Source organism: Anser anser (genome assembly GCF_964211835.1).
Source record: "Anser anser genome assembly, chromosome: 2".
In the NCBI taxonomy this organism is placed as follows: domain Eukaryota; kingdom Metazoa; phylum Chordata; class Aves; order Anseriformes; family Anatidae; genus Anser; species Anser anser.
The window spans coordinates 17,038,630-17,065,392 of NC_139721.1; the positions used below are offsets into that span (position 1 = coordinate 17,038,630).

The 26,763-nt window shown below is 33.6% G+C and overlaps 1 protein-coding gene across 5 annotated transcripts in view; it reads left to right on the forward strand.

Annotated features, from left to right (window-relative positions):
* The window catches only part of CSMD3 (CUB and Sushi multiple domains 3), a 1,012,063-nt gene that overhangs the window by 816,908 nt on the left and 168,392 nt on the right, over nt 1-26,763 (forward strand). For all 5 annotated transcript variants that reach the window (XM_083827432.1, XM_083827428.1, XM_083827429.1 and 2 more), the window contains one exon: nt 24,003-24,119. In XM_083827432.1, coding sequence (XP_083683558.1) covers nt 24,003-24,119 — 117 coding nt within the window. The remainder of the gene's footprint in view (nt 1-24,002; nt 24,120-26,763) is intronic.

Sequence of the window (26,763 nt, forward strand, 5' to 3'; positions counted from 1 at the left end):
CACAGTCTATAGATGTATGAAATGTTGTCATGTACATGCAAATGGGGGGCTCACATGGATGCAGCCCCTAAAACTAAGGTGCTTTGCATGGCAGAGTGAGGGGTTGAGATTGATCTCATGAAGTAACATGTTTCAAGAATGAGAAACCGAACTGCAAATTACCTGTTCTTTGCGTTTTGTTGTTGTTTTGGTTTGTGTTTTTTTTTTTTCAAGTATTTTGTAAAAGTGAAAACATTTAAATTAATGAACTGCAAAAATCAAGTTGTTGCAGTAAGTGTGAACAATAATGCAAAGAATTATTTATTTCAACAAATGCAGATTGAATATCTAGAAGAAAAATGGCTTTGGATGCACCTGTCTGATATAATATGGTTTAAAATGTGCTAATTATAAAAATAGTTATAGGGTTCTGAATGTATGTTTACTTGTTTTGTAGTAAAGTTACCTGTTTTGTGTAATGAAGGTGCTTAAATTAAATAATTAAATAATTATTAATAACGGGGGAAAAAATATATTAAAATGGGTAGTGGAAAGCTGTCAACAATTCTAAAGGGACTGTTTGTGTTTTTTTGAGGGGGTTGGTTTGTTTGCTGTTTTTGTTTGTTTGTTTGTTTGTGGATGAACAAGGCCATATTTCAAAGATGGTGGGTCCCCTACTTTCTTAGGATAGGATGTCACAACTTAAGATCCATTAAAAAACCCTTGGCTTTGTAGTTTTCACTTACACTTCTTTTATTGCTTTTTGTCCAGTTCAGAGTTGATGAAGATTTGTAAATACATTGCTGTGATATATTATATGTGTATTTTACCACATAATCAATGCTTTCCACCTGGGGGGAATTTAACTCAAGAAAAACAGAACATTTATTTACCTGTTAGAAAGACAATAACAGTAGATTAGCTTTCAATTGCATGGAGCCGGCTGAAGCAATTTGTGAACTGAGTTTTTGAGCCTGATAACTGTCCAGTCTCACCTAAATTAAAAAAAAATGCGTAGTAGAGAATTAATATTCTTCAATGCTGCCAACTATATTTTTGAAGCTCCATAAAACTGAGTGTTGTAATAAAATTGGTATACAATACACGTCAGTTTATGTTTTGTGTATTTTTTTTCCATTTTACTATTTGTTTTGAGAACCTGAATATACTTTTTTTTTTTTTTTTTTTTTTTCTGAGAACCTGATCACCCTTTATTATTGAAATATTTTGATCTAAAGCTTTAGGTATAAAGGCAGTAAAGAAGTTTGTTTAAAAATTACCTATCATTGTCTAAACCTTTACACTTTTAATATTTATTCAGAATTGAGGATCTTCTATCCTGTGAGTCATATTTAGTCATATGGCTTTATATGGGGGAGTGAGGCACCTCAGAATGTGAAAAAGAAAAATATTACTAAAGAGTATTTTCATTTTGCCTATGTTTGGAGCTAAGGAGGATAGATGAGAGGTACAAATAACGTTCAACACTCCAGATGTCTCTTAGGGTTCAAGGGACATGCTTTCTAACATGCAGAATTGGTCTCATAAAGATAGTTCAAAGAGCATAGAAGAGCTTTTTTTCTTTTTAAAGAGAATTTTGTTGCCAGTAATATTTGATCATTTACATTAAGAAAATAATTAGATAAATAACATGGAAAAACTTCGTATCAGGGTGAAACTGATATACAGCAGTCCAAAGTCAGACTTCCTCATTGCAATAAATACTGATACATACTCTGAATATTAAAAATAAATAAAAAAATAAAGATTCTCCTCAAGAGGAGAATGGAGTACCATCTCTTTACCTATTCTCAAAAACTTCTAATAGTTTAACACATATTCCTGGGAGACTGTAGGTGAGTTTGAGGGATCCATTTAGGTAGAGTGGTTAAGGGTTCTAAGTGGTTCTAAGCTATAGCTTCTGAGATAAAATATGGGGAAAAAATTTCCCACTCATAATTAAAAAGAAAATGTAGGCCAGGGTTCTGTGATATTGAAAGGGCAATTGTTTGGGATGGCTTTAAGCATGCTCTGAAAATGTCTGCTACATCAAGTGCCATAGGAAATATTTATTGAGGAACACTGATGTTCTGGGTCTGGTCAGGCTTCAGCAAGAGCTAACTAATGAATTACTCAGTCTGTCAAAACATGCTTTCCTGGGAATGTGCAAAACCAGAAAATATGAGTGTCTACAGACACTGAAAGTTAATAACTTGATTTTGGATCTAGATAAAAGCTGAATAAAGGCTTTCACGATCATAGAGGACTAGTTTTCCAAAATCTATTCAGCACAGAGAGCTAATATTTCTGCAGGTGTACCTTTATGCACCAAATATTTTTTATGGCGTAGTCCTATAGGATTAGTCATTAGGCGTGACTTGCATTTGGTTGAAGTCATTATTCAAGATGACCTTGGGTGTCTCTAAGTGTAATAAGTGTGGAAACCGAACCAAATCATTGGCTTTTTTTTTTTTTTTTAATGAACACATGCAAAGATTATTCAGGCTAATATGCTAAGCTATTTGGCATTTCGTGGTGGATGTTAAGAACAGGATGTAATTAACATATGCAGATGCAATGTTCCCATGACAGAGATGATGATAAATAAATTCTCTTAACTGCACCAACTCTAGGTGTTGTTTTTTTTTCTCGTTTGTTTGTTTTTTACAACTGTTCACAAAATTGCAAAAGGCCTGTAGAGGAAAATCACATTTATGACTGAGTGTTATACCTTGTTCCTAACAGAAGAAATAATTTCTTAACCACTAAAAAATATTGCTACATTTCTTTATAGTCAGTTGTTTAGTCCTCGGAAATATGTGAGTACAGGCTTCAAATGATCTCCATCTGAAGGACATAGCTAACAGTCTCACATATTGTCATAAACTGTCAATGCCATGATTTCTCTCCCTCTTTTTTTTTTTTATAAGACATCAGTACTTAATATATTCATATGTGCTGTTTTTTGTAAGATGTGTTTAAAAGAAAATCAAAAAACAGTTCCACACCATAACATTTTAAAACAACAGAAACATTCTTAATTATGATTGCAACAAGAAATATTAATATCTAATCTTAGGGGCATCAGTACACAATTACATACCATATCAGTTTAGTGATTACAGACCATGCTAAAGACTTGATGCATATGAAGAAGGAAGTGAACCTTGAATTACAGGTCCACTCCTTTGTCGTATGACCTGAAGGATTATTTGATTTATTAGGAGTTTGGAAAAGGGGTGCCTGCAACCATATCATCTCCCAAAGTAATGTTTCCCTAAAACTGAAATGCCAGAGGAAATACCTTTGGTTTGGCCCTCAGATTGGCTCTTGGTTTAATTTGCTCTGACTTGTGCTTTTCTGAAACCTTTTAGGATGTTAAACCTTTTAGGATGGAAGGCCGCACAGAAAAGCTTAATATTGCTATTTATTATTCTACAATACAAGTTGACAGCTTTTTCATCAGTTATGCAATATTGATCACTTAATCAGGAACTTTGTAGGAGGATTTTTAAGGCACTTTTTACACAGTAAAGCTATGATTCTAATGTGGTGATTGCATAACAATGTGGCCTTTTTGAAACCATAACTTTAGTCAGCTAATTATTTGGCTGGCTCAGCATAGTCAGACTGAGTACTATTACAAATTGAAAAAAAAAAAAAATACATATTAACCATTATTGACTATATTCTTACAGATTTGAATCCATAAGAATATAAGAGACTAAAGCACATATATTCCTGGATTACTTTTATTTAGAAAAGATAGGTTAAAATAAGGTTAAAATAATTCTAATTTATATCATTTAATATTGCTCAAGTACGTTAAACACATTTAGTTAGAACGAGCATTTGCTTATCTATTTGATGTAAGTTAGAAGTATTTTTGTGTTTATAGTATATTGTATTTCAAGGTTTTGATTAAAGCAGTTATGACATTCGTTAGCATATTTGTTCCATTCTGCACATTTGCAGTACAAATCTAGAATATTGGTTATATTCTCAATTCTTCAACTATCACACATAAGCAAATAAAAAAATTTTGAAAAGCACAAAAAAGTTGTTAGAAGCCTAATATTCATTAATGTCTATTTTTCCACCTGTGGTATTTAACATTTTTACCTTTATCAAAAAACAAAACAAACAAAAACAAACAAACAAAATAAGTTTCTAGGAAAAAACAACAACAACAAACAAAAAAACTTGTTTTCAATAGAAAGAACAGATCAAATTCATGTCTAATTGTACTTCAGGTCAGGACTTTTTTACAATGATACTATAGATGTGTAGTAATAGCTGCATTTTGAGTTGACTGCAGTTACTGCACATTAATTTATTTTTCATTGTAGTTTTGTTCCTAATAGCACTCATATCTAAGTCCTTCCAATATTTCATAAATTTTATGTGCCAGGCTGATACTTGATTTTGCAGTTTTTTTGCAAGAAGCTTGCAGAGCCTCAGTATGGTTAATTTTCTTTAATATAATCTAATAATATATCTGCAACAGAGAATTAAGTTTACAGTTAATACATTGTCTTCATGCTTTGAAGATGGCAAAGGATTTAATGAGATGGTGGAAAAGAAGCAGAGATACAATGAAGATACAAACCCAGGATGACTTATAATCACTAAAGAAGAATTTGTTGCAGAATTAAGCCTCTGAAATCTGATCTTTATCCTTCTCATCTTAAGAAATGGCTTCAGTCAGAAACTTTGAGAATGACATGATTTTAAATGATTGGCATTTATGATGTAAAGAAAGCAACAAAGCCCTTCAGAGAGATGTTTGCAGGAATGCAAAGACCAACGCTATTCAGCATTCCGTTAAGGGAGAAAAGTTCTAAAGGTATTATTCTAAAGGTTAAAACACATGGAAGAGGTGGCATAAATGATGAATTTATAGACGTTCATTTATCTGTTTTGCAAGACTGACATTTTGATGTAAAAGAAATTTATCCCTACTAATTTTAAATTTGAATGATGACTAGCTAAATGATATTATTATGTAAGAGAGGTCATTCAAAGGGACCTGGACAGGTTCATCAAGTCCAAGTGCACGGTGCTACACCTCGGTCGGGGCAATCCCAGACAAGAGTACAGACTGGGAGAAGAGCTCACTGAGAGCAGCCCTGTGGAGAGAGGGTTGGTGGTTCTCATGGAAGAAAGGCTTGACATGAGCCAGCAGTGTGCACCTGCAACCCAGAAGGCCAACTGTGCCCTCAGCAGCATCAAAAGAGTTGTGACCACCAGGTTGAGGGAGGTGATTGTCCCACTCTGCCCTCATGAGGCCCCACCTAGAGTACTGCATCCAGGTTTGGGGCCCCCAGCACAAGAAAGATGTGGACCTGTTGTCCAGAGGAGGGCTACAAAGATGATCAGAGGGCTGGAGCACCTCTTCTATGAAGACAGGCTGAGAGAGATGGGGGTGTTCAGCCTGGAGAAGAGAAGTCTCCAGAAGACTTCACTGAGGCCTTTCAGTACCTACAGGGGTCATAAAATCATTAAGGTTGGAAAAGACCTTCAAGATCATCTGGTCTAACCATCACCCTACTACAAAAATCACCCACTAAACTATGTCCCTAAGTACCAGGTCCAACCTTTCCTTAAACACCCCCAGGGACAGTGACTTCACCTCATTCCTGGGCAACCCATTCCAATGCCTGAATACTCTTTCTGAGAAGAAAGCTCTCCTAAAAGAAATTTCCTTGTACAAAAAAAAAAAAAAAAAGACAAAGATCTCCTGGAAAGAGTCCAGTGGAGGGTCACAAAGATGACACAGGGCATCTTCTGGAGCATCTTCTCTATGAGGAAAGGCTGAGAGACCTGTGTCTGTTTAGCCTTGAGAATAGAAGACTGAGAGGGGATATTATTAATATTTACAAATACCTTAAGCGTGGGAGACAGAGGGATTTGACCAACTTCTTTTCAGTGGTTTGTGGGGGCAGGAAAAGTGACAATGGCCAAAAATTGGATCACAGGAGGTTCTGCACCAACATGTGAAAGATCTTCTTCACAGTAAGGGTGACAGAGCACTGGAACAGGCTGCCCAGGGAGGCTGTGGAGTCTCCTTCTCTGGAGATATTCAAGGCCCGTCTGGATGCCTACCTGGGCAAGCTGCTCTAGGGAACCTGCTTTGGCAGGGGGGTTGGACCCAATGATCTCCTGAGGTCCCTTCCAACCCCTTGAATTCTGTGGTTCTGTAATTCTTTAATTTCTGTCCTAAACCTCCCCTGGCATAGCTTGAGGCCATTCCCTCTATTCCAATCACCAGTTATTTGCGAGAAGAGGCCGACCCCCAGCTCCCCACAACTTTCTTTCAGGTAGTTGTAGAGAGCAATAAGGTCTCCCCTGAGCCTCCTCTTCCCCAGACTAAACAAACCCAGTTCTCTCAGCCACTCTTCACAGGACTTGTGTTCCAGGCCCTTCACCAGCTTTGTAGCCCTTCTCTGTGCATATTCCAGGGCCTTGATGTCCTTCTTGTAGTGAGGGTCCCAAAACTGAACACCGTACTTGAGGTGTGTACCAGAGCAGAGAACGGGGACAATCACCTCCCTCGTCCTGCTGGCTACACTACTCCTGATACAAGCCAGGATGCTTGGCACACACACGAGCGTGGGCACACTGATGACTCATGTTCAGGCAAGCATTGACAAACACCCCCGGGTCTTTTTCCTCTGCACAATTTACAAGCCACTCTGCCCCAAGCCTGTAGTGTTGCATGGGATTTAAAGATGGATAACTACTTTTTTACAGAGACAGATAATGACAGGACGAAGGGTGGTGGTTTTAAACTGAAAGAGGGGAGATTTAGATTAGATGTTAGAAGGAAATTCTTCACTCAGCGGGTGGTGAGGCACTGGAACAGGTTGCCAAGAGAAGTTGTGGATGCCCAATTCTGGAGGTGTCCAAGGCCAGGCTGGAAGGGGACTTGGCCAACCTGATCTAGTGGATGGCCTGTGGCAGGGGGATTGGAGTTTGATGATCTTTAATGTCCCTTCCAACCCAAGCCATTCTATGATTACAGAATGAAATTCATTAATTGCTAAGGACATGGGAGCAAGTTGTCCTACTTGTTCTTTGATTTTCTCTGTAAAGGGATTGTTCTGCTGTTCTGGGTAGACTTCTTCACTATCTGTGTAAGAAACCTTTCTTAAATGATCATTCAGATAAGATATAGCGGGGTTCTTTTTTTGTTTTCAGTACACTTTTTTCATGAACTATCATGCTTACACAACTCCTTTGAGTAGGTAAAGAAAAAGTTCATGGAGGTATACTTATATTTACACCATAAACAAAGAGACAAGACTTATGCTTTTATTTTAAAACTAATCAGTTCCCTTAAATCTTTGTAATCAAAAGCTATAAAACCAGTACTAGGAAAAAAAAAAATCCCCCTTGTAGTAAACATGTTTATGATATTGTGCAGTGGCACCAAATACTCTGTAATTACTCTGTTAATTTCCATAAGATTGTGTTTAAAATTGTGAAGAGTTAAGTGACACAAGAAATAGGAAAATTAAGTGTGTAGAGATAAAACATTTTTTCTTTAAAATAATAAATATATTTAAAATATTACAGAGTGTAGTATAGTGTGTTTCTAAAAGTATTAAACATTTGTTAATAATTAACTTATATGTATGATCGGCTGACTTTGGCTAGCTGCCAGGTGTCCACAGCACCACTCTCTCACTCCCCCTCCTCATTAGGACAGGGGGAGAAAGTACAATGAAAAACAGTTGGGGGTTGAGATAAGGACATATAGATTGCTTACCAGTTACCAGCTTGGGGTAGCTTAATTTCTTGTTAATTAATAACAGAGCGGGATAGTGAGAACTATAAACAAACCAAAAGCACCTTTCCCTCACCTGCATTCTTTCCAGAGTCAGCTTCACTCTTGATCGTTCTACCTCCTTCTCCCCTGAACAGTGCAGGCAGGTTCGGAACGGGAAGGTTGCAGTCAGTTCATAACACTGTCTCTGGTGCTCCTTCCTCCTCACACTTTTCCTCCACTCCAATGTGGGGTTCCTTCCACAGGTTGCAGTTCTTCAAGAGTTGTTCCAGTATGGATCCATACCATGGGGTGCAGTTCTTCAGGAACAGACTGCTCCAGCATGGATATACCATGGGCAGCATTCCTGCCAGAAAACCTGCTCCACCTTAGTCTCCTCTCCATGGTCTGTAGCCTCCTTAAGGCTAGATCCACCTTTCCATGTGTGGAGGATTCCATGAGCACAGATATCTGCTCCCCTTTTGGAGCTGCTTGGAACTTGCCCTTATTTATCATGGGGCAGTTTCTGGGCTCTGCTCACAGAGGCCACCCCTGCAGCACTCTGTCTACCAAAACCTTGCCACATAAACCCAATACAATGTTGCTGCAGAATAGATTTTTACACAACTTTAATGTAGCAGCAATTGAGGATTTATTTTATAAATAACAAGGTTAAATTGTATGATTTTAAGAACACTTCATTAGCATTTGATCATCAGCCAATTTAATACAATGATTTTAACAGAATTTGCTACAAAGAAACAGTGACTTATTTAAAAATTTGAGAATCACAAGTTCACCTGAAACTTGTTGCAGGGTCCTGGTAGGTAGTTGCATGCTTCCAAACCACCCCCTAGAATAAATTACTCGCCCTACTCCCTTGTCAGCGTTTGTCTGCAGATGAGCTTGTTCCTTGAAGGGTCAGCCCTGAGATGCACATCCCCTCAGGGGTATCCTTGCTTCCTTGTTGGTGTTTGCCTGTGGACAAGCTTGTTCTTCAAAGGGTCAACCCTGAGACGTGCATCCTCTTAGTGGTACCCCGAGATGCATCCCAACTTAGGGGGAGATCAAATATGTCATGTACTGCAGTTCATGGAGATCTTAAGGGTCTCTTTGCTTGGGACTACTATTTATAGGACTCTGAGGCAGTCTACTCTTAGTTAGTACTTTTCCATCCTGGCTATGGTTCGGATAAGGCAATTTTGGTATTTTTCATCAACCCTGCTATGCTGGTACCTTCCAGAATGCACAGTTCTGGTACTCCCCAGAGCCCAAACTGCAGGGTCTGAGATACAATCAGGAAGTGCCTGTTCATACTCACCTGTTATGCCTGTTGCCCACTGACAATAGAGGACTGAAGTAACACTAAGTAATCATGAGCCATAGCTGAGTTGCGGAAAGGCTTCTCCACCGCGTTTTCCTTCAGCCGCTACATTTATAAGATAAAGCGATTGACCCATAGTCATACTCAGATTCCTTAGCATACTGTTCTTGGATTCTGATGTGATCCATCATTTCCCCAGGAGGGATTTCAGTGGGTACCTGCTTTGTGCCAGCACCCTCCTATGTTAATTGTCATGGCCAAGCAACAGTCACATTGAGGACTACTGTGGCTCATAAACCTGAGAAAGGCTTATGTCAAGTGCAGGAGTAGAGCATACACACTCTAGCACAGCGTAGAAGCATTATACCATGTAAGAAATTAACTGATATGGTATTTATGTTACAATACAAATGTAATTTAAGGATGAAAAATCCAACACTGAAAAGTTAGTCAGTGACAGAATTAAGGCTGCCATGCCTGTAAGGTTATGTTTGGAACATCTCAAATCTGGTTTTATACACTACTGTGGTTGAGAAAAGGTAGAGTTTTTTTGTTTTGACCCGGTAATGATAGTTGCTTATGTCTGAACTCACTGTATGAAGGGCTTATTCATCTATTTCAAGCTTTTAAAGTGTGTAAGGAATGAATTAAGCAATTGCAGAAGGGACAGAATATTCTTGTAGTTACTTATGCTGAATGGTCTTGTAGAGGACACTTGGTATTTGTGTTTCATAGTTTCAAAATAATGTTCAATTTAACCACTTAAGCAGAGCACTTTACTTAAAGTTTTCATATGTTGGCTATTTGCAATGCATTTCTCATTTTCTTTTTTTCTCAGGGTAAGATATCTGCTTTATAGAATCATTTAAACTGTGACCTGAGCACTCAGAAGCAGAATTAAGGTCAATTAGGATTACATTTTGAATATGTAGAATGCTATCAAATGCTACACACTCTGAAAAATTGGTTCCTGACAGACAGTCAGACCTGAAAAGGAAGTTGAAGGACTTCTGGGAAAAAAAAAAAAAAAAAAAAAAGGATTTTATTTTAGTGTGACTGAAATATCTTCTAAATACTAGATTATTGTTTCCAAGCATCTACTGTCCATTTTTTACAAGTGTATGTCCATTCCTTTACCATTAGATACAGTGAAATATCTAAATACACTGTGGAAGCTATACTGCTTGAGATTAAAACATAAAGCAGATACTATTTTGGATGGATTATAAGGTTACTTTATGAGTGTGTGTGTGTGTGTGTGTGAAAATATATCCATTAGAAGATTCCTGAGAAAGTAAGAATTTACATCTGAGTATACCTTAACCTATAATCCTCACTCTGAAACCACCTTTGCTTTAGGAACTCACTCATCATTACTCAGTAGAAAAGAAACTATTGTACACCAATAACTATCAAGTCAAAATGCCCAAATGAGGAAACCTAACTTTTGCCTACTGGATTTGGCAGTGAGAAGAGATTTGGTTATCAAATATATTTATATTTTATAATTTTTATATTATTTTATATGCTATATCTTATGTTTTTATATTATATTTATAGTTTATGTTACATTTATATATTTCTTCTTTGAGATATTTCCTATGACAGGCCACTGACTCTATATTGTAAAATGCATAAATATTTTGAGGAATAGAGAACAGAAATAAAGTCTTTCTGTATGGCTATGCAGGTAGCTGGTATTTTGCCAAAAAACATGCAGCTTTTGGAAAATGTCATTATATTAAACTTTCATCTTTTCTTAAAGCTGTTCATCTCTTCATATCAGAGAAGATGTTACTGGAATGAACTAAAAAGGTTAATAATTCTAGAAAGCTTACAAAACAATTAAAATAAATGCAGACATACCCACACCAAGCATTATTTTGAATACACACCCATTGCATATATTTTTGAATTCATAATATTTCTTTACAGTGCTCTTTGAATAATGAAGTCTGTGTGTAATTATTCCAAGCTTTCATGTAAGAAGATCTTATGTAATATAATGGTAAATAAAGCATAAGAAATGAAGAATAGTAGTTAATTACAATAACCTCATTAAAACTGGCTGCGAGGGAATCCTAATTTCCAAGGTATTTAAGTGATTAGTTAAATAGAGTGCACTGTGAAACCAGGTATTTCATCTTCTGTTGAACTAAATCTGCTTCCAATTTTTAGAAGCAAAATTTAATGAAGGAAACGTTAGAAACATGAAAAAAAATAGTTTAAACTATGTAAACTTCAGGGTTTTTAGTCTTATTTTTTTATACTCCTTACTACAAAAAAAAAAAAAAAAAAGTATCTGAAATCAAGCTTGTATAGCCAAGCCATAATTATAAATATGTCTACTTAGGTGCAACTGCTATGTTGAATAAAGGGGATGAATAAGCAAGGAAAATGTAACAGGTAATTGTGTATTATTGAGAATAGCACGTAAATGATAAAATATGTAAATTAATTGACAATTAGCAATAAAATCATATAGAAAATAGATGAAAATGCAGAATTAAGTATGTACTTTTGGGGGGCTTTAGAATACTGCACCTTAATTTTTTATTTGTTTGTTTGTTTGCTTTGAATACATATATTTTTTTTTCAGTAGAAGATTGAAAAGCATTATTATTCCCTTAAGAAAAGTTTATATCATCATACATTTTGAGATGAAGAGAACAACTAGTACATATAATTGTTTCTGTTCTAAGTGTTGACATCACAGTTGCATCTTTTTCATTGAAGGTTTTTCTGAGCAGTCAAGGTGACTAGAGTATTCTATTCTTGGAATGAAGAGAATAAAATAAAATAAAATAAAATAAAATAAAATAAAATAAAATAAAATAATAAAATCCCCACTTTTTATTCACACAGATAAGCAAATATTTATTTTCCAAAGACTGCAAAGCACTGAAGTAGGATAGGATTATGTAGTATCAGTCAGTAATCAAGGTAAGTCAATTAATTAATAAGTGGAATTAAAGAAACTGATCCAGTCATCTGTGCTGGCTGTACTTGATAAACATGTGTATTTCTTAATCTTGGGCAGCAGTCTGAAGGTCGTCACTCTTGTCTAAGACTTCAGTAACCCACTCAATTAGAAGAAGATTTATTAGGTGGAGAATGTTGGTGGTGAATTCTTAAAAGACTCATATTTCATTCTTTGCACCAAGTTGTATAATTTTTGCATTGACTGTCACAATGGGGACCTGATGAGCATTCTGCAGAATGGGAAAAGCTGAAATTAAGAAACCTCATAAGTTTAAATGGAATTCAGTTTTCTTTTCCTTCTTGACTGGGCCACATATAGTAGTTAATAGTAGTTAATTAATTAAGTAGTTATTAATTAAGTAGTTACAGTAGTTAATCAATCAACTCTAAAAATGGTAAACAAGATTCCAGCTTAAAATTCCAGCTTAAAATGAATAGCCTCTTCTTTTAAGATCTCATGTTTCTCGATATTTTACTCATAAACTGTATACAGTAATTTTTTTTTCTTCTGATTTCATACTCTCTTGAAGAAACAGCATAATCCCTAACAAACTTTACTTATTTTTTTTAGATATTTATTGGAGCCTTTATATTACATATTTCTTTATTATATCCTGAAGTACGGTTGAGTTTTAACATAATATAATTCATTAATTACAACTCTATCTAATACATAGCTATGTATTCCAACTACTGCACATGTTCAGTATTCTTGTTATGAATTAAGAGAATCACATTTCCTTCCCTATTGTATTTCACTTCATTTTATATTTTTATATTGCTTTGATAAAGAGTTACTGATTAATTTGGTATTTTAGAACAGTACTTATGTATTGTGCCAAGAAAAACATTGGTTTGGTTCGTGGGTGCATTTTATTAAACGTTAGATATTAAGTTATATTTAGATAGAGTTACAGTTGAGAGTACATGTAAGTAAACGAAGGTCAGAGAACATTACAGTGATATTTTAATTATCCCCAGTTCAAATATTAGTGGTCCAGTTAACATCTTTTTATTTCAGCATTGAGATAAAAGTATCAAATGAATAGAGAAACAGCTGGCCTAAAGCAGAACAGATTTTCTCAATGAGAGTAAATGTGAAAATAATGTATTAAAAATTTATCCAAAGTGTCCATAATGCACTCAAATTGGACACCGTGGGAGGAAGGGTAGAGAAAAAAACAAAGTAATTTTTTACTTAGTATGAGGAACTATCTCAAACTGTGGCAGTTCATTCAAATGAAATCGAAGAAAACAGCAGAAGTATTTACTGGTGACATGGAAATCATTTTAAAAAGCAGTTTTAGAGCCTCACCAATCAGAAGCAAACCCTGAAAGGATAACCAAAGCACACGGAAGCAACAAAGTCAATGAATCTAACAAAAATTAAAATATCTAATCCAGGAAAAAGAAATCATATTTAAATGAGGGAAGTAGAATACTGTATCAAGCATGGTTTTGAGAAACAACTTCTAAAGAAGTGAACCTAATATAACCACTAAAGTACTTTTTAAAGCATGAGAAAAGCAGTAAACTTATTAGAGTATCTATACTTTATCAAGATCAATAGCAAAATTGTGTTCAAGGACAATGTCATTGCAGAAAGCTAAGTAAATTAGTTATGTTGTGCTATGTTGTGCTATGTTATGTTACTGAGGAGACCAGAGAGGTCCTTCATTGGATCCATACCTTTCAGTTTAAAGAACTGGATGCAGTTATAGAAGATATCTTGAAGAAAATCAGTAAAATGAACCATAGAAGGTTGCTAGGATTAAACAATATTTTCTGCGGAGCTCTGAAAGAGCCTAGGTATGAAGTGTTTGAAGTACAAATGTTGACCTTAACATTAAGTTAGCCTGTCTATCAAAGCAGTGGTAGGTGATGAATATGTCAAAAGTCTTCCTTGATGAAGGATTGGCTAATATCTATATTAGAAAATTGGTATAGATTATAATAAAGAACAGAACAAGGAGATTGCATGATTAAACATGTTGAAGAAAATTCAGTGTAAATTTTGAAGAGGAATAGGGAGCTTAATGGGAAAACAGAGAGCTCCACAAGGATATGGATGAAATTAACAACAATTGTTACAATATAATTGAACAGTTAAAAACTTTTGAAAGAGTTTCATGAAGAAGGATTTTAAGTGAAACATAATACAGTGTATTATCTAGTTATTAGATAAGAAGGTTTTTGGTGTTATGGTGGGCTTTATGCTATTAATATATATATTATATATATATATATATAATATATATACATATATAACCTTACCTTACTCTGTGTGTGTGTGTATATGTATATATATATATATATATATATATATATATATATACACACAGTAAGGTAAGGTTACCACAAAGATCCTGTACATGTTTGGACTGGGAATTGTGCCATCCAATACAACTTCACACAAGATTGAAACAACAGGGTTCACAGATACTGCAAAATTATGTTGCATCATCAGATCTAGAGTCAAATGTGCAAAGATTAATCCCTCAATACTGTGTGATTAGGGAGTAAAGTGTTCATCAGTTTCACTTTTGTTAAAAACAAAATAAATGGTTATAGAATAAATAATCATAAATATAATTTTTTGATGATAGCGAATTAGCTTTTAGAGTTTAGGTAAATTACCTTGGAATTGTTATGATGATTCCTTTGCAAATTAGTAAAGCCATGTCAGGATAACATTTTAAGAACTATTTATTTATTTATTTATTTTACTTGTAGAGCATCCTTGCCAATGACATATATTCTGATGAGTCAGTATTAACACTGGAAGAAATAATAAAACATGAAAGTAATGTTTGCTTCTTGACTGCAAAAATAAGAGAGTTTATTTCTCAGAGCTAATGGGAAAATAAAATGGAAACTTTTAAATGTGATTTTTAATACAAGAAAACAAAATAGTGTTAGATTGCTGGATTAATGCAAGAAAAAAATACTTTTAAATAGCTGAATCTAAGTGCCTTAAATCTGTCTTTCTGATACTGAATACTTTCTTCAACTCAGCAATCTGAAATGGAGCTAATAAGAATTTCTGAGTCTGTACTGATGCCAATGAAGCACATGTGAAGGTCTTCCACACATAAAGTTGGGCGACCTTGCTTTATTTTCACTTTATGGCACTGCTAGAGATTGAGACCAATTAACTTAATGAATTCAGAGTATTAAAATCTTAGTAGAAAAATAGCTGCTATGTTCTCTCTTCTTCAGAGAGTAGATACTTGTTCTTTGTATATCAGTTCACTCCTTGATTTAAAATATATGTATATTGAAGATATTTCATCTTCTTCAGTTTAGTAGCTGAGAACTAAGCTCTCCTGAGTGGGAATAAATATATCACCGTCCCGACCCCTTTGTTCACAGCAACTGCTTAGATGACTAGGCAGTTATGTATTAGAAACCTGGAATTAAGCAATATGAATCTGTGGCCTCATCTACAGAATAATCTTCAAAGGTGTTTCTTTTACTGTTTGAGAGACAGGTGCTTTCACATTTCTATCCTAGGGTGAGATGAATCATCCTCTGGGGGAAATCTGTTTCTTTTCAACTTTACTGCTTTACACATACATATCTAAAAGGAGCAACGCTTTGTTGTTATTGTTTTCGTGGATGATTTGTGTTCCATGATTTTTCTTTTTTTCTCAGATGTATTATTGAATTGTCATATTTAATTTGCTACTGTTTTCAGAATGACCCTGTTAGCCTTTAAGTAACTCAAGAATTTAAGTATTGAATTGAGAAGATTGTTTTTACTTTTTGCATTTTAATTTATTTTTTCCCTATTAACTACAGAACTACATTTATTATGGTTACTATTGGTTTGGGTGAATAATGGCATTTTATTCTTTAGTCAACTTGCTACTTTGACTTTTGACAGTTTATTATCTAATATTATTGTCTGATATTTATTGTCTAGATATGAATCCACTGGTAAATTTAGTTACCCATGAATCCAGTTGAAAAATGAAAGGGGAGATCATTTAAAGAAGACTTTTAAAAGTGCAGAATTCTATCTGTTTAAAATTAATTTAAAATCTGTGTTACAAACATAAACAGCAGCATTAGCAAAGAAAGTTGAGATGGAACAGATTACAGTGACTTTAGTTAATTTATCACTAGTTGTCCGATCTCAAATTTAGAATTAAATCCCGTTAAAACTGTTAATGTAATTTCTTTTCAAACTGCCAACATGCACACGTACTCAATATATTGCACAGTAAATGCCTTTGAGACAGTTTATAGTCTTGCTTAACACTGTTGCTCTTGAAAACCTTAGGAGTTACAGGTTTTCATTCTAATATTGTGATAATACTCTCAGATAACTCAAGAAAAAGCTAATTATTTGTAGCTGTGATTCACTGCCAATGCTAGAAAATTAATTTAGGTAAAGGGACACCTTAGGGATTTGCAGTTTGGTAGCAAACAGAACACCAATCATATTTGGATGCATAATGCGGTACTTAGAGGCAGATTATCCCCTCTTCCCTCCTCACCCTCCTCTACCCACCTTCGAAAATAATGAGAGTTTTATTCTCAAATAAAGTTTCAGGAAATTATATCATTTACCATCTCTCTAGTAATAAATAGGTTGCTGGGTTTCTGCACTCATGAAATTAGTTAGTTTTAAAAACTCAGATAATTTTAACTTTTGTCATCACAGTTTTGTTTGTTTGTTTGTTACTGCTTAATGAAAATATGTTTTTCATATGCTCTTGTCTACTAGGGTTATGTAACAAAAAATATTCTCAATGAGAACCCAGCTGAATTGTCAGTCAAACACCTTGGCTGTTCAAACCAGAAATGGCACTCTTCATAACATAATAGGAATGATTCGTCCTTAAACCAATAAGAGTCCAGAGGTGAATAAACAAATAATACAAAAGTTATATGGCCTCCAAAAAAAAAAAAAAAAAAGAATATATATAATATATATATATATATTTCTTATTGGAAGAGATGCTTATTTCTTATAAAGAGATCTGTAGATCTCTACATATCTTTCATTTATATTTTCTCAAGAGATGTTTCCAGTCTTGCTAATGTAGCTAAAAATGTGTTAACTTTGTTAATCTCTGACTTATTTTTATTTTTACACATCCATCATGTAATGTTTTTTTCCTCCTGCTTTGTCAATAAACTTGAAAGAAGAGGGTCTTTCCTCAGAAGACCCTGTTACTGACAATTTTATTTTCTCATGTTTTTTTATTCATTTTGCTGTTGATAGATAAATTGTTTTAAAGAGATTGTTTTCCTTCAGTTCTAAATATCATGTCAAAACATTGTTGCAGATGGTAGACTTGAAAAGCATTTTAAATTTTTAACAGTTACTGGTTTTCAGCTGTTGGAAGCTATAGCTTTAGTGTACTCTTTCAGAAGAATTAAACTGTTGTCAGGCACAAGGTAACTGCAAAGACTTATTCCACCTCCATTTGTTATGAGCAGAAGCAGTTTCACTGCGAGGGCATTAGCACAAAATATTAGTTGTTTTTTTTTTTTTCTGCTGTTAGAAGGCTCCATTTTCAAAGTTTGCTATGTTAACTCGATTGTGAAGTAACAATAAAATATCACTTAAAGAATGCAATTCAAAAAAAAAAAAGTTTTTATTTTTTTTTAAAACTTTTAAGCTTAAAAAAAAAAAAAAAAAAGAGACAATAACATTTCAGTTAAATGAAGGAAACAACTCATTATTCATTGTTCCTGAAGTGAGCTAGACTCCTGGAATTCTCATGGAGTTCTTATCATCAGCTGAAGCTAGAGATCTCTGGTGTACTGGGAAACATTAATGAATTTATGTAGAAGCTCCTCACCACCCTCCAGCTTTCATGAGCCAGACAGAGTCTGTATCTCAGCTCTTGTTCCAGAGGCAAGGAACATAAAGGCAATGTAATCACTCAATGAGGCTTTCATGAGCCACATATACTTCCTCCAAAAGTAAGAAAGAAAAAAATAATAAAATAGTGCATTAAACATCACTTAAAAGTCTAGAAGACCATACCACACATGACATTAATTTATACCATTGCTACACGGTGATTTTTTTTTTCTTACAAAAAGCTATTTGGTGCTTTTTAATAGGAAAAAAAAAAAAAAGAATTAAAATTCATAATTATCTGCAATTAAGGTATTTTAGATTTTTAGATTCAGAATCTGGTAGTGCATCTGTTAAACAGTGACTGTCAAGATCCCAAATTTCAGCCTAATTTTGACCAAGTTACTTTTTAGTTTAACTGCTATTCATGGCTGAAGCATATATTTATTTAATATCTGATTATCCTTAACTACTAGACATTTTGACATCTACATGTCAAAGACTTTGGTATTAAATAATTCCTGATTTGTAGCTCTAGCCTGACATTTAGAAATGGAAAAACTGTATGGGAAAGGATTTTGATCTATAAAAAGTGGCACTCTCACTTTTCAAGTTTTCTTATTTTTCTCTCTAGTACTTTGACAGTTTAAATAAGAGCACAAGATTTTTCTCATATGTTTCTGCACTCCACTGACCATATAAAATAGACATTGATTAACTCAGCCAGGACAGAAAGAGTGACATTTTAAATTTTTAGCTAATTACATTTTTTCCAGGAAAAAAAAAAAAAAAAAAAAAAAAAAAAAAAAAAAAGGACAGAAATGAAAAAGCTGAAAATTTGCTAATAGGTAGTATTTTGTCTATTTGGATAACAGACAGTATTCTGAAGGAACCATCAGCTGTGATCACATTCTGCAGAGGAAAATTTTAGGATATGGCCCTTCTGCTACATCTCAGTTCATATCAGAAAATTTATTTCAGACTTTCCATACACTTGGCAACAACAAGTAACTTCAGTAATCTAATTTTAAGGAGCAAATCATTTCATTATTTAAGAAAATGTTTTAGAAATTCTTTAAATTGAGTGTGCCAAAATTTGTAAGTAAAAAAGTAATATAGTTAAATTTAATAGTCACTAATCATTTAATTGAGAACATATATTGTATCTAAATTTAGGCTAGAACAATTTTCCATTATATTTCATATCTCATATTCAGCTATGTAAAATCTGCTTCTCGTACCTTTAGAAAAACATTTATTATTCATTTAAAGACTTCAAGGAGTGGAAGCTGAAGCACATTCAGATGCAAAGTTATTTGAATGTGTTTTTTTAATTGTTGAGGTTAGTTTGAAAAGTAATCGTTGATGAATTGTTACATAAAACAGTATAGGAATAATTCAATTATGTGATTAATTGAATTTTATATATTTATATACACTTTTTAAAATAACAAAAAAACACAAGCTGAAAGTTAGTTGTTTTTTTTTTAGGAGGTACTTTCAGTCCTTCTTGAAATGTATTAAATTTTCTTTCTCCTTACTAAGCTACACAGGTTCTTTGTGTCAGAGTTCCTTGATTCTTTCCTTATAAGCCATGTTTTCTTGACTATATAAGTTTCAGAACTCTTCCAAATTGTTTATAATTCAGATTCATGAAAGTTTTTGAATTTTGAAAGTATTGCCTTTTGTGGGTTTTCCCATTTTGCTCTTACTTATCCATGAATCTTTTTGCATGACGAGTTTTATCTTTCAACATGAAATACTATCCTTCCTCTTCTAGAGAAAAAAAAAAAAAAAAACAACCCATCAAACTATAACAGGAAAGTATGTGGTTTTAACATTGCCAGCACCGAAGAAATATATCCTTTTCTCATGCTACAATTAATTAATCAGGAGTGATATATCTACATAACCAATAGTAAAAAGGTGAAGTACGCTTTCTTCTCTGCTTGGATGTACTTAATCCATTATGACAGATATTTATATCTTTTATTCTTCCAGGAATCACCAAAAAAATCAATAACTTCCCCAAAGTAGTTATGAGAATATCTAAGCTTAATGGGTTTTACTAAAACTGTTGGCAATTATTCCATCTCCTATTGTTGGTGGTAGAAGAGAACAATTTGTTTCCTTGATCTTAATCTCCACCACATCTTGGAAAAGTGATCAGTCTGCCCATGCCCATGCCTGATTATTTTCTTTCAGAAAGTAAACATCCAATTCTTTAGATCACAACAGATCTAACAGATTTATTTTTTTTTTTAATGCCAAAACAAGACATGATGTTCCTATTTATTTTTTTCTGCAATATGCAGACACCTGATTTTGGTTTGCCATTTGTACATTTGCTAATATTCCTTTTCACATTTAATACTCAGAATTTCTCTGTATTTAATTTGTTATGTTTATTTTCAACTTTTATAATCTCTCCAATTTATTTTACTCAGTCAGTCTTTGCTTTTGTAAGTTTCTGAGTTCCTGAGGGCATTTCACCATGTCCTGCTTGTCTCTGTTTTAAATAATAATTTTAAATACTATTAACATATATTGGCCTGAAATACTTTCTCATATTTTAAATCAATTTTAATTGCCATAATTAAATTGTATTATGAAAATTAAAAGAGATGACAACATGTAATGTTTCCATTTTCTTTCTGCTATCATTTTCTTTGGTACTGCTTCCTGCTATGTAATGCTACTCTCTCTGTCTCTCTCGTTTTTCTTCTCTCTCTGTATTTGTTGGTGCTTGTTGGTGTGTTATTTGTTGTTGTTTGTTTGTTTGTTTGTTTTAATTATTCCTAATGTATTTCTGTATTTCCAAGCAGTGGTTAAAATACGTATTCATATGTCAAATTGTCTTCTCCACATTGATTGTATTGTCAAAACAATTTCATATGCTTCAGCACATTCACATTCACATTTGCAGAATTGCAGAATGATCTCCACAAATAAGGTATCTATAATTTGGAAGTTCAGAAGAATTTTGCCTACCCTTTTTATCTGTTAAGATTTCCTTTGCATGTTTTTTATTTTATTTTATTGTGGTGTTGTATTGGTAGTTATACTTATTTTCTTGTTATCTGTATATTAGTCTTAACCATTACAACTGAAATCATTAGAACTAATCTTTTGGGTTAAAAAGGGTAAACAGAATGTCATTTTACTTTAACTGACTAGAAAAAGAATAATTAAGTATTTAATGTATTCAGTTATTTAAAAAGTACATCATGTCACCAATGAAGTATTTTACTTAAGCTAATCATTTAGGCCAACTAAATATTAGGTATCCTAGTCTAAGTTTTGAAACAGTGACCCTCTAGATAAAAACTCAGTATCCTATTATCAGTTCTTCAAGTTACATTTTTCTTTCTTTTTTTGTAGAGCTTATGCACTGTTATTCTCCATTTTTTATCATACTTGTAGCTCTGTAATCAAGTTTATCTGCAAGACATAAAGCCATATCGCACCATTCAGTTTTAAATGGTATTCCCTGTTGATTCCACTGAGGAATGCAGCTTAAAAATGAATGGTGCAGTATGACACTTAAATCTGAAATTAAAATTAAATTGTCTCAGATCCTATCTGCAGAAGCTAGCAACTAGGTAGTCTGAAAGCAGTAGTAGGAATTAAAAGCTTCCAGAAGCAGAAAAAATACTTGGTAGAAAACACGTGAACTTCTCCAAAAGATTAAGACATCTGTGCTTTATTCTCATACTTAGGCCATTCTTCACAGTTCTTTTACTGAAGTTTTTCTTTGTGAGTTCTTTCTTTTGTTTAAACTGTGAAGACATGATAGAAAACATGAGCAGTAAGCACACGGCAGGGGCTTTTAACCCTGTAATGTGTTCATGGAGCTGTAGAGAATTGTTTTTCATAGCAGTAGTTAGGCATAGACTGCAGGGATTTGTGTTTCTGCTGTTATTTTAGCTCTCTGCTGTGATCATCTAAATTCCTTTTCCAACTAGTGTGTGCTGAAATGTAAGGAAAGTGCTGATGGTAATGCATTTTATATTGTACTATTTACTAATGCGTTGCCACAAAAAGGTAAAATTTAGTTCTTTGACGTACAAAGGGAACTGAATACTAATAATCAAGGTGGGCAATCTTCTAGATAAAAATACTTATCAATTTAAGACAGGGAGTGGGTGATACTTTACTGTTGTTATGATAGGATGTTTTCAAGGGCTGCATGGAGTGCTATTTTATAAGAAAACATAACATTACGGTAAATTCAGCCATTAATTCTTAATAATGTTTAAAGAAAATAATGAGAAATGCATCAACGCACTCTTATCCCATTCTTATCACAATCAACTGCCTTTCTCTCTCATTAGTGTTCCATTGATGATCCTGGAAAGCACAAGGACAGCATACTGAGTATTATGGCATAAATTAAACTTGGTGGGAAGAGCCTGGTGACTGGTGTTTTTATGATGCATGATTACAGGCTCTTCAGAAGGTATAGGCAGGGCAGGCGAGACTGGGGGGTGGTGCTGTAGGTAACAGAGAGTCTGGACTGTATGGAGCTTGCAGGTGGCAATGACACAGTTGAGAGGCTCTGGTTAAAGTTTAGGGGAAAAGCAGGTAAAACAGATGCTATCGTGGGAATCTGTTATAGGCCACACAATCAGGATGATGACACCAATGAATTATTCTTTAAGGAACTAAGGGATATCTCTAGATCAGCTGCCCTTGTCCTTAGGGGTGACTTCAACTGGGAATACCATACAGCTAATGCAAACAGGTCCAGGAAATTCTTAAAGCACAATGGTGATAACTTCTTGGTAAAGATACTAAGGAAGCTGACAAGGAAATTAAGCTGAAATTAATAAAATTGTGGAAAACTTGCAATAATTTTGATTTTTATGCCTTTGAAAAATAATGTATTTAAAATTTATTTATGGAAAAAATGCATGCTTATTTAAAAGAAGTTTTTTTGTTTGTTTCTTTAAATTCTGATACTTTATACTGATTTTTTATAAAGATACTATAGCTACACTAATCCATAGCTTGTATTTAGTATGACAAGTAAAGAGATAAAATCTTCTGAAATAATAGTAAGAAAAATGTCTTTTTCTTCAATATAATTCATAAAGTTATATTTTGAGAGCATACCACAAAAAAAGTAGATTTCTGTATGTTTAATATAGGACACAATGAGTAGTACTTATTCTAGGATCGCACTTAAGTCTTAATGGAAGACATATATGTATTTAAATGCATATGTTACCATTAAACTCAAAAAATGTTTTATAGTCTGAAATGGTTAGGAGAAATATTCTGAATAAATGTCTTTATTCCTTACAATAGATTCAGTTACTAAATTACAAAGTGTATATTAAAAGCAAGTCATATCCATAGGAAAACCCTGACACTTACTACTACTTCACATAAACGCACCTGAACATCTGATGAAGAAAGAGAAGAAAAAGCCCTGTTTCTTGCTTGACAATTTTGACTAAAGCCAAATGCTAACTTCTGTCGGTCTTAGAAAAATACATTGTTGTAGTAAATTGTATTGTTATTTTTCTCCCATTTTATCAATTACTATAGCTATTAGTGGCACAATAAACATGATATTTGTATGATAAATAAAATTGTTCGCTCATAACCTTATATATATCATCTTATAAATAAATGAGATATAAATAATTGGTACATCATGTTCAGTCAAGGAATTCTGACATTCTTATTTGGGTAGTTCCATACATTACTTTGAATTATGAGCCTATTGGCAGGAGTAAACATTTACTAGTGTGCTGATGGGATGCATAATCTATGCCTTTATCAGAATATAAAGCATTGTACAAATGAATAATAGTTTTGTATGCTATGAATAATAGCACACTGTGTCTAAAGCACATCATTATTTTATTAAGATGGTTGATAAATGTTAAAGAGAAACAATAACTGATCTGGCAAATAGCAGAGTGTCATCAGTTCTCTTTTGATATATGAGAAACTCGAGCATACTCAGTACTTCAAATGATACATAATTTTATCTAGTGTAGAAGAGGAATACATTTTACTGTTATACCATATACCAACATACAGCACATCACTTTAGTTGTTTTTTTTTTTTTTTTTCTGATATTATATTATATTAAAAACTGCTTATCTTCAATTTCTAGCACCCTGTGGAAGCCGGTCAACAGGCTCTGAAGGCACTGTATTATCACCAAACTACCCTAAGAATTACAGTGTGGGTCACAACTGTGTTTACTCTATCACTGTTCCTAAGGAATTTGGTAAGTAGATTTGGTCTCATTCAGATCTTTTTATCACTTGGACGTTTTCAACACTTACGGATGAATTTTGTGATTGCTTTAATGTTAAATATACTAATGTGAAAAAGTTATTTTAAAATGATATTTCTGTTTATACTTTTTGTCTAACATTTTTATAGTGCACAGTTTTCTCATAATACTTGCATTTATCCTTATCTTTTGAAATAATTGCCATTCATTTATTTTTATCTCACTTTGACAACCAAACTGTAATTTAGAATATTGCTTTGATTATAGCCAAATGCATTAATGTTGTCTTTCACCCAAGACCATGTGCCAAAGATCTAGATAGTCATGTAGCTCCAGTAAGTCCAAATAAGCAGGGGAAGGACCATTTATCTGAAATGGATGATAATATTGCTTTCATAATCTTGGCTTATCTGAATCATGAGGCAATGTCAGTCTTTCCTTTCCTGAAGAACAAAATTCAAGCAGCGTGCCTCCGTCTGTTTTTTTTGTAGATTTCCAGATCCTCAATCAAAACTTCACTCCTAACCCTAGCATTTTTTATTTCTGGTGATAGTATGAATCTTTTAAAGACGACTTCAAAAAGACCAGCCTTTTAAATCACTGTTTTATCTGTCCTTATGAATGATTTTATCTCACTTTATTGTTCAGTAGTGCCTTTGATGACTACTGAGAGCTTGTTGTTCACTTAGACTCCTTGGTAAGCAGTGTGCCACGTATTGAATATCATTTATTCCTTAAATATCTGTACTTAGATTTATGCTTGATTATGTAGGACTTAATTTTAATCCACTGCTTCTATTGCTGTTCACTAAATAACAGGTGCCTGCAGATGGGAATGGGCATTTATTAATGTTCCTTCATGTTATTAATCTTCCTTCATAATAAAGTAAAAGAAGCATACACTTTTGACCTAGCTAATCTGATTTAGATAAACTGGAGAGATTATATCTTGCCATTTCCATCAGTCTAATACTTCTTAGTTAGTTAATGCCACAGATGAGGACACTCAAAGAGCTACAATTTCTGTAATAAAGGATTCATTTGAAATGTTATTGCTCTGTACTTTGTATCTTTGACATTCTGTATGGAAACGTAATTTTGTAACTTCTGCAATCAGAGGATAAAAAACTTGAAGACAGAATTCCCAAAATAAGTTATGGAAATGGGGGGAAGGAAACCACACACATTACTTAGCATAGAACTTTCTACATAGTTACTTGGAATAATTTGACAAATATTTATTTTCTTCCCACAGTAAGCATGTTAGGAACAGTATTAAGAAATTCTTCTTGAGCTGTTCACAGTGCTAATATAAACAAAAACGCTATTATGAAATTGAGAAATCACAATTTAGATAACTAACCCCGTTATAAAGGAATCAGTGAGTTATTGGGAATATGATATGATAGCTCTTTTGCTGTCCTGTCTCAGGATGGAACTTTTCTTTTTCCTGTGCTTAAAGAGCATACTGTGACAAGAACACCAAGCACGTGTAAAATATATCATGAGAATTTTTAACCTGCTTTTGTGAAGACAGAAAATAGAAATACTTGTGTGTTTAAAGGGAAAGGTAATAAATATACCTGGCAGCAGACATTCAAAAATGAGGGTGATATCATACATTGAATAGGCCAAAAGAGGTATTTCCATTTTAGCTGTTTTTCTTCCATGATACTCCTACATTAATAGGGAGCAGAACTCCTTTCAACCAAAAGCTCAACTTTTAAAATGTGAGTCTCTGGTTGAACTATATAGTGCTCTGTGTTCCTTTTTTCTTTTTCATTTTTATGTATTGTTCCTTTATTTTTTTTCCTAGTAACAACCATTACAAACAATTCTAATAGACACATCACACCTAAGAATATGACTTTATTTAACACAAAAATTTTGACCACCATTTAATCTTAACACATTTTCCAAACTCAAGATAATTACTTGTCTCAGACTGAAATTTTAAAGAATTGAGTGTAATGAATATGCTTGATCTAATGGCTTTTATCTTTATCTCATTGCAAATTATTCAAATATAGTTGCAGAGAAGGACATCCATACATTTTTAATGCTGAGCTCTTTAGGATCAGTTTTAGGAATTGTATTACCCATAATTCTATTATTTTGGGTTCTGATAGAGAACATTGCATTAACAAAATAGTTTGCATTAAATTATATTGCTTTGATATATATGGTGTAGGGATCACTCATTGACAGGATGGTCCCCAGGAAATGCTATGTGGATGTTTTGTGAATGAAGCCTTTAGATTTCATCTTGAATCCATTTGTGCTTTATGACATGTAGATTTGTCATTAATGATGGCACAACAGCTATTAACTGAAAGAAACTTTTGTGAGAATGAATTGGTATTTCAGCAAAGTTGCTGACATAAAATAATTTTCAGTAATTTACATAAAGAAACTAGCAAAAACTAATCTTCCATAATCTTCCTTATCATTCTGGCTTTCAATGTGAAATACAGAATTCAAATATTTGCTTAATGGAACTTCTCCAGGAACTATTTTTGCATCCAATACACTCTGTGATATCTTAAAATAGATCATAATTCAAAAATCATTAGACAAGGTCAATATAGGAAAACACACAAACAATGGAACTATATATTAAATGTGCAGGAGGAAA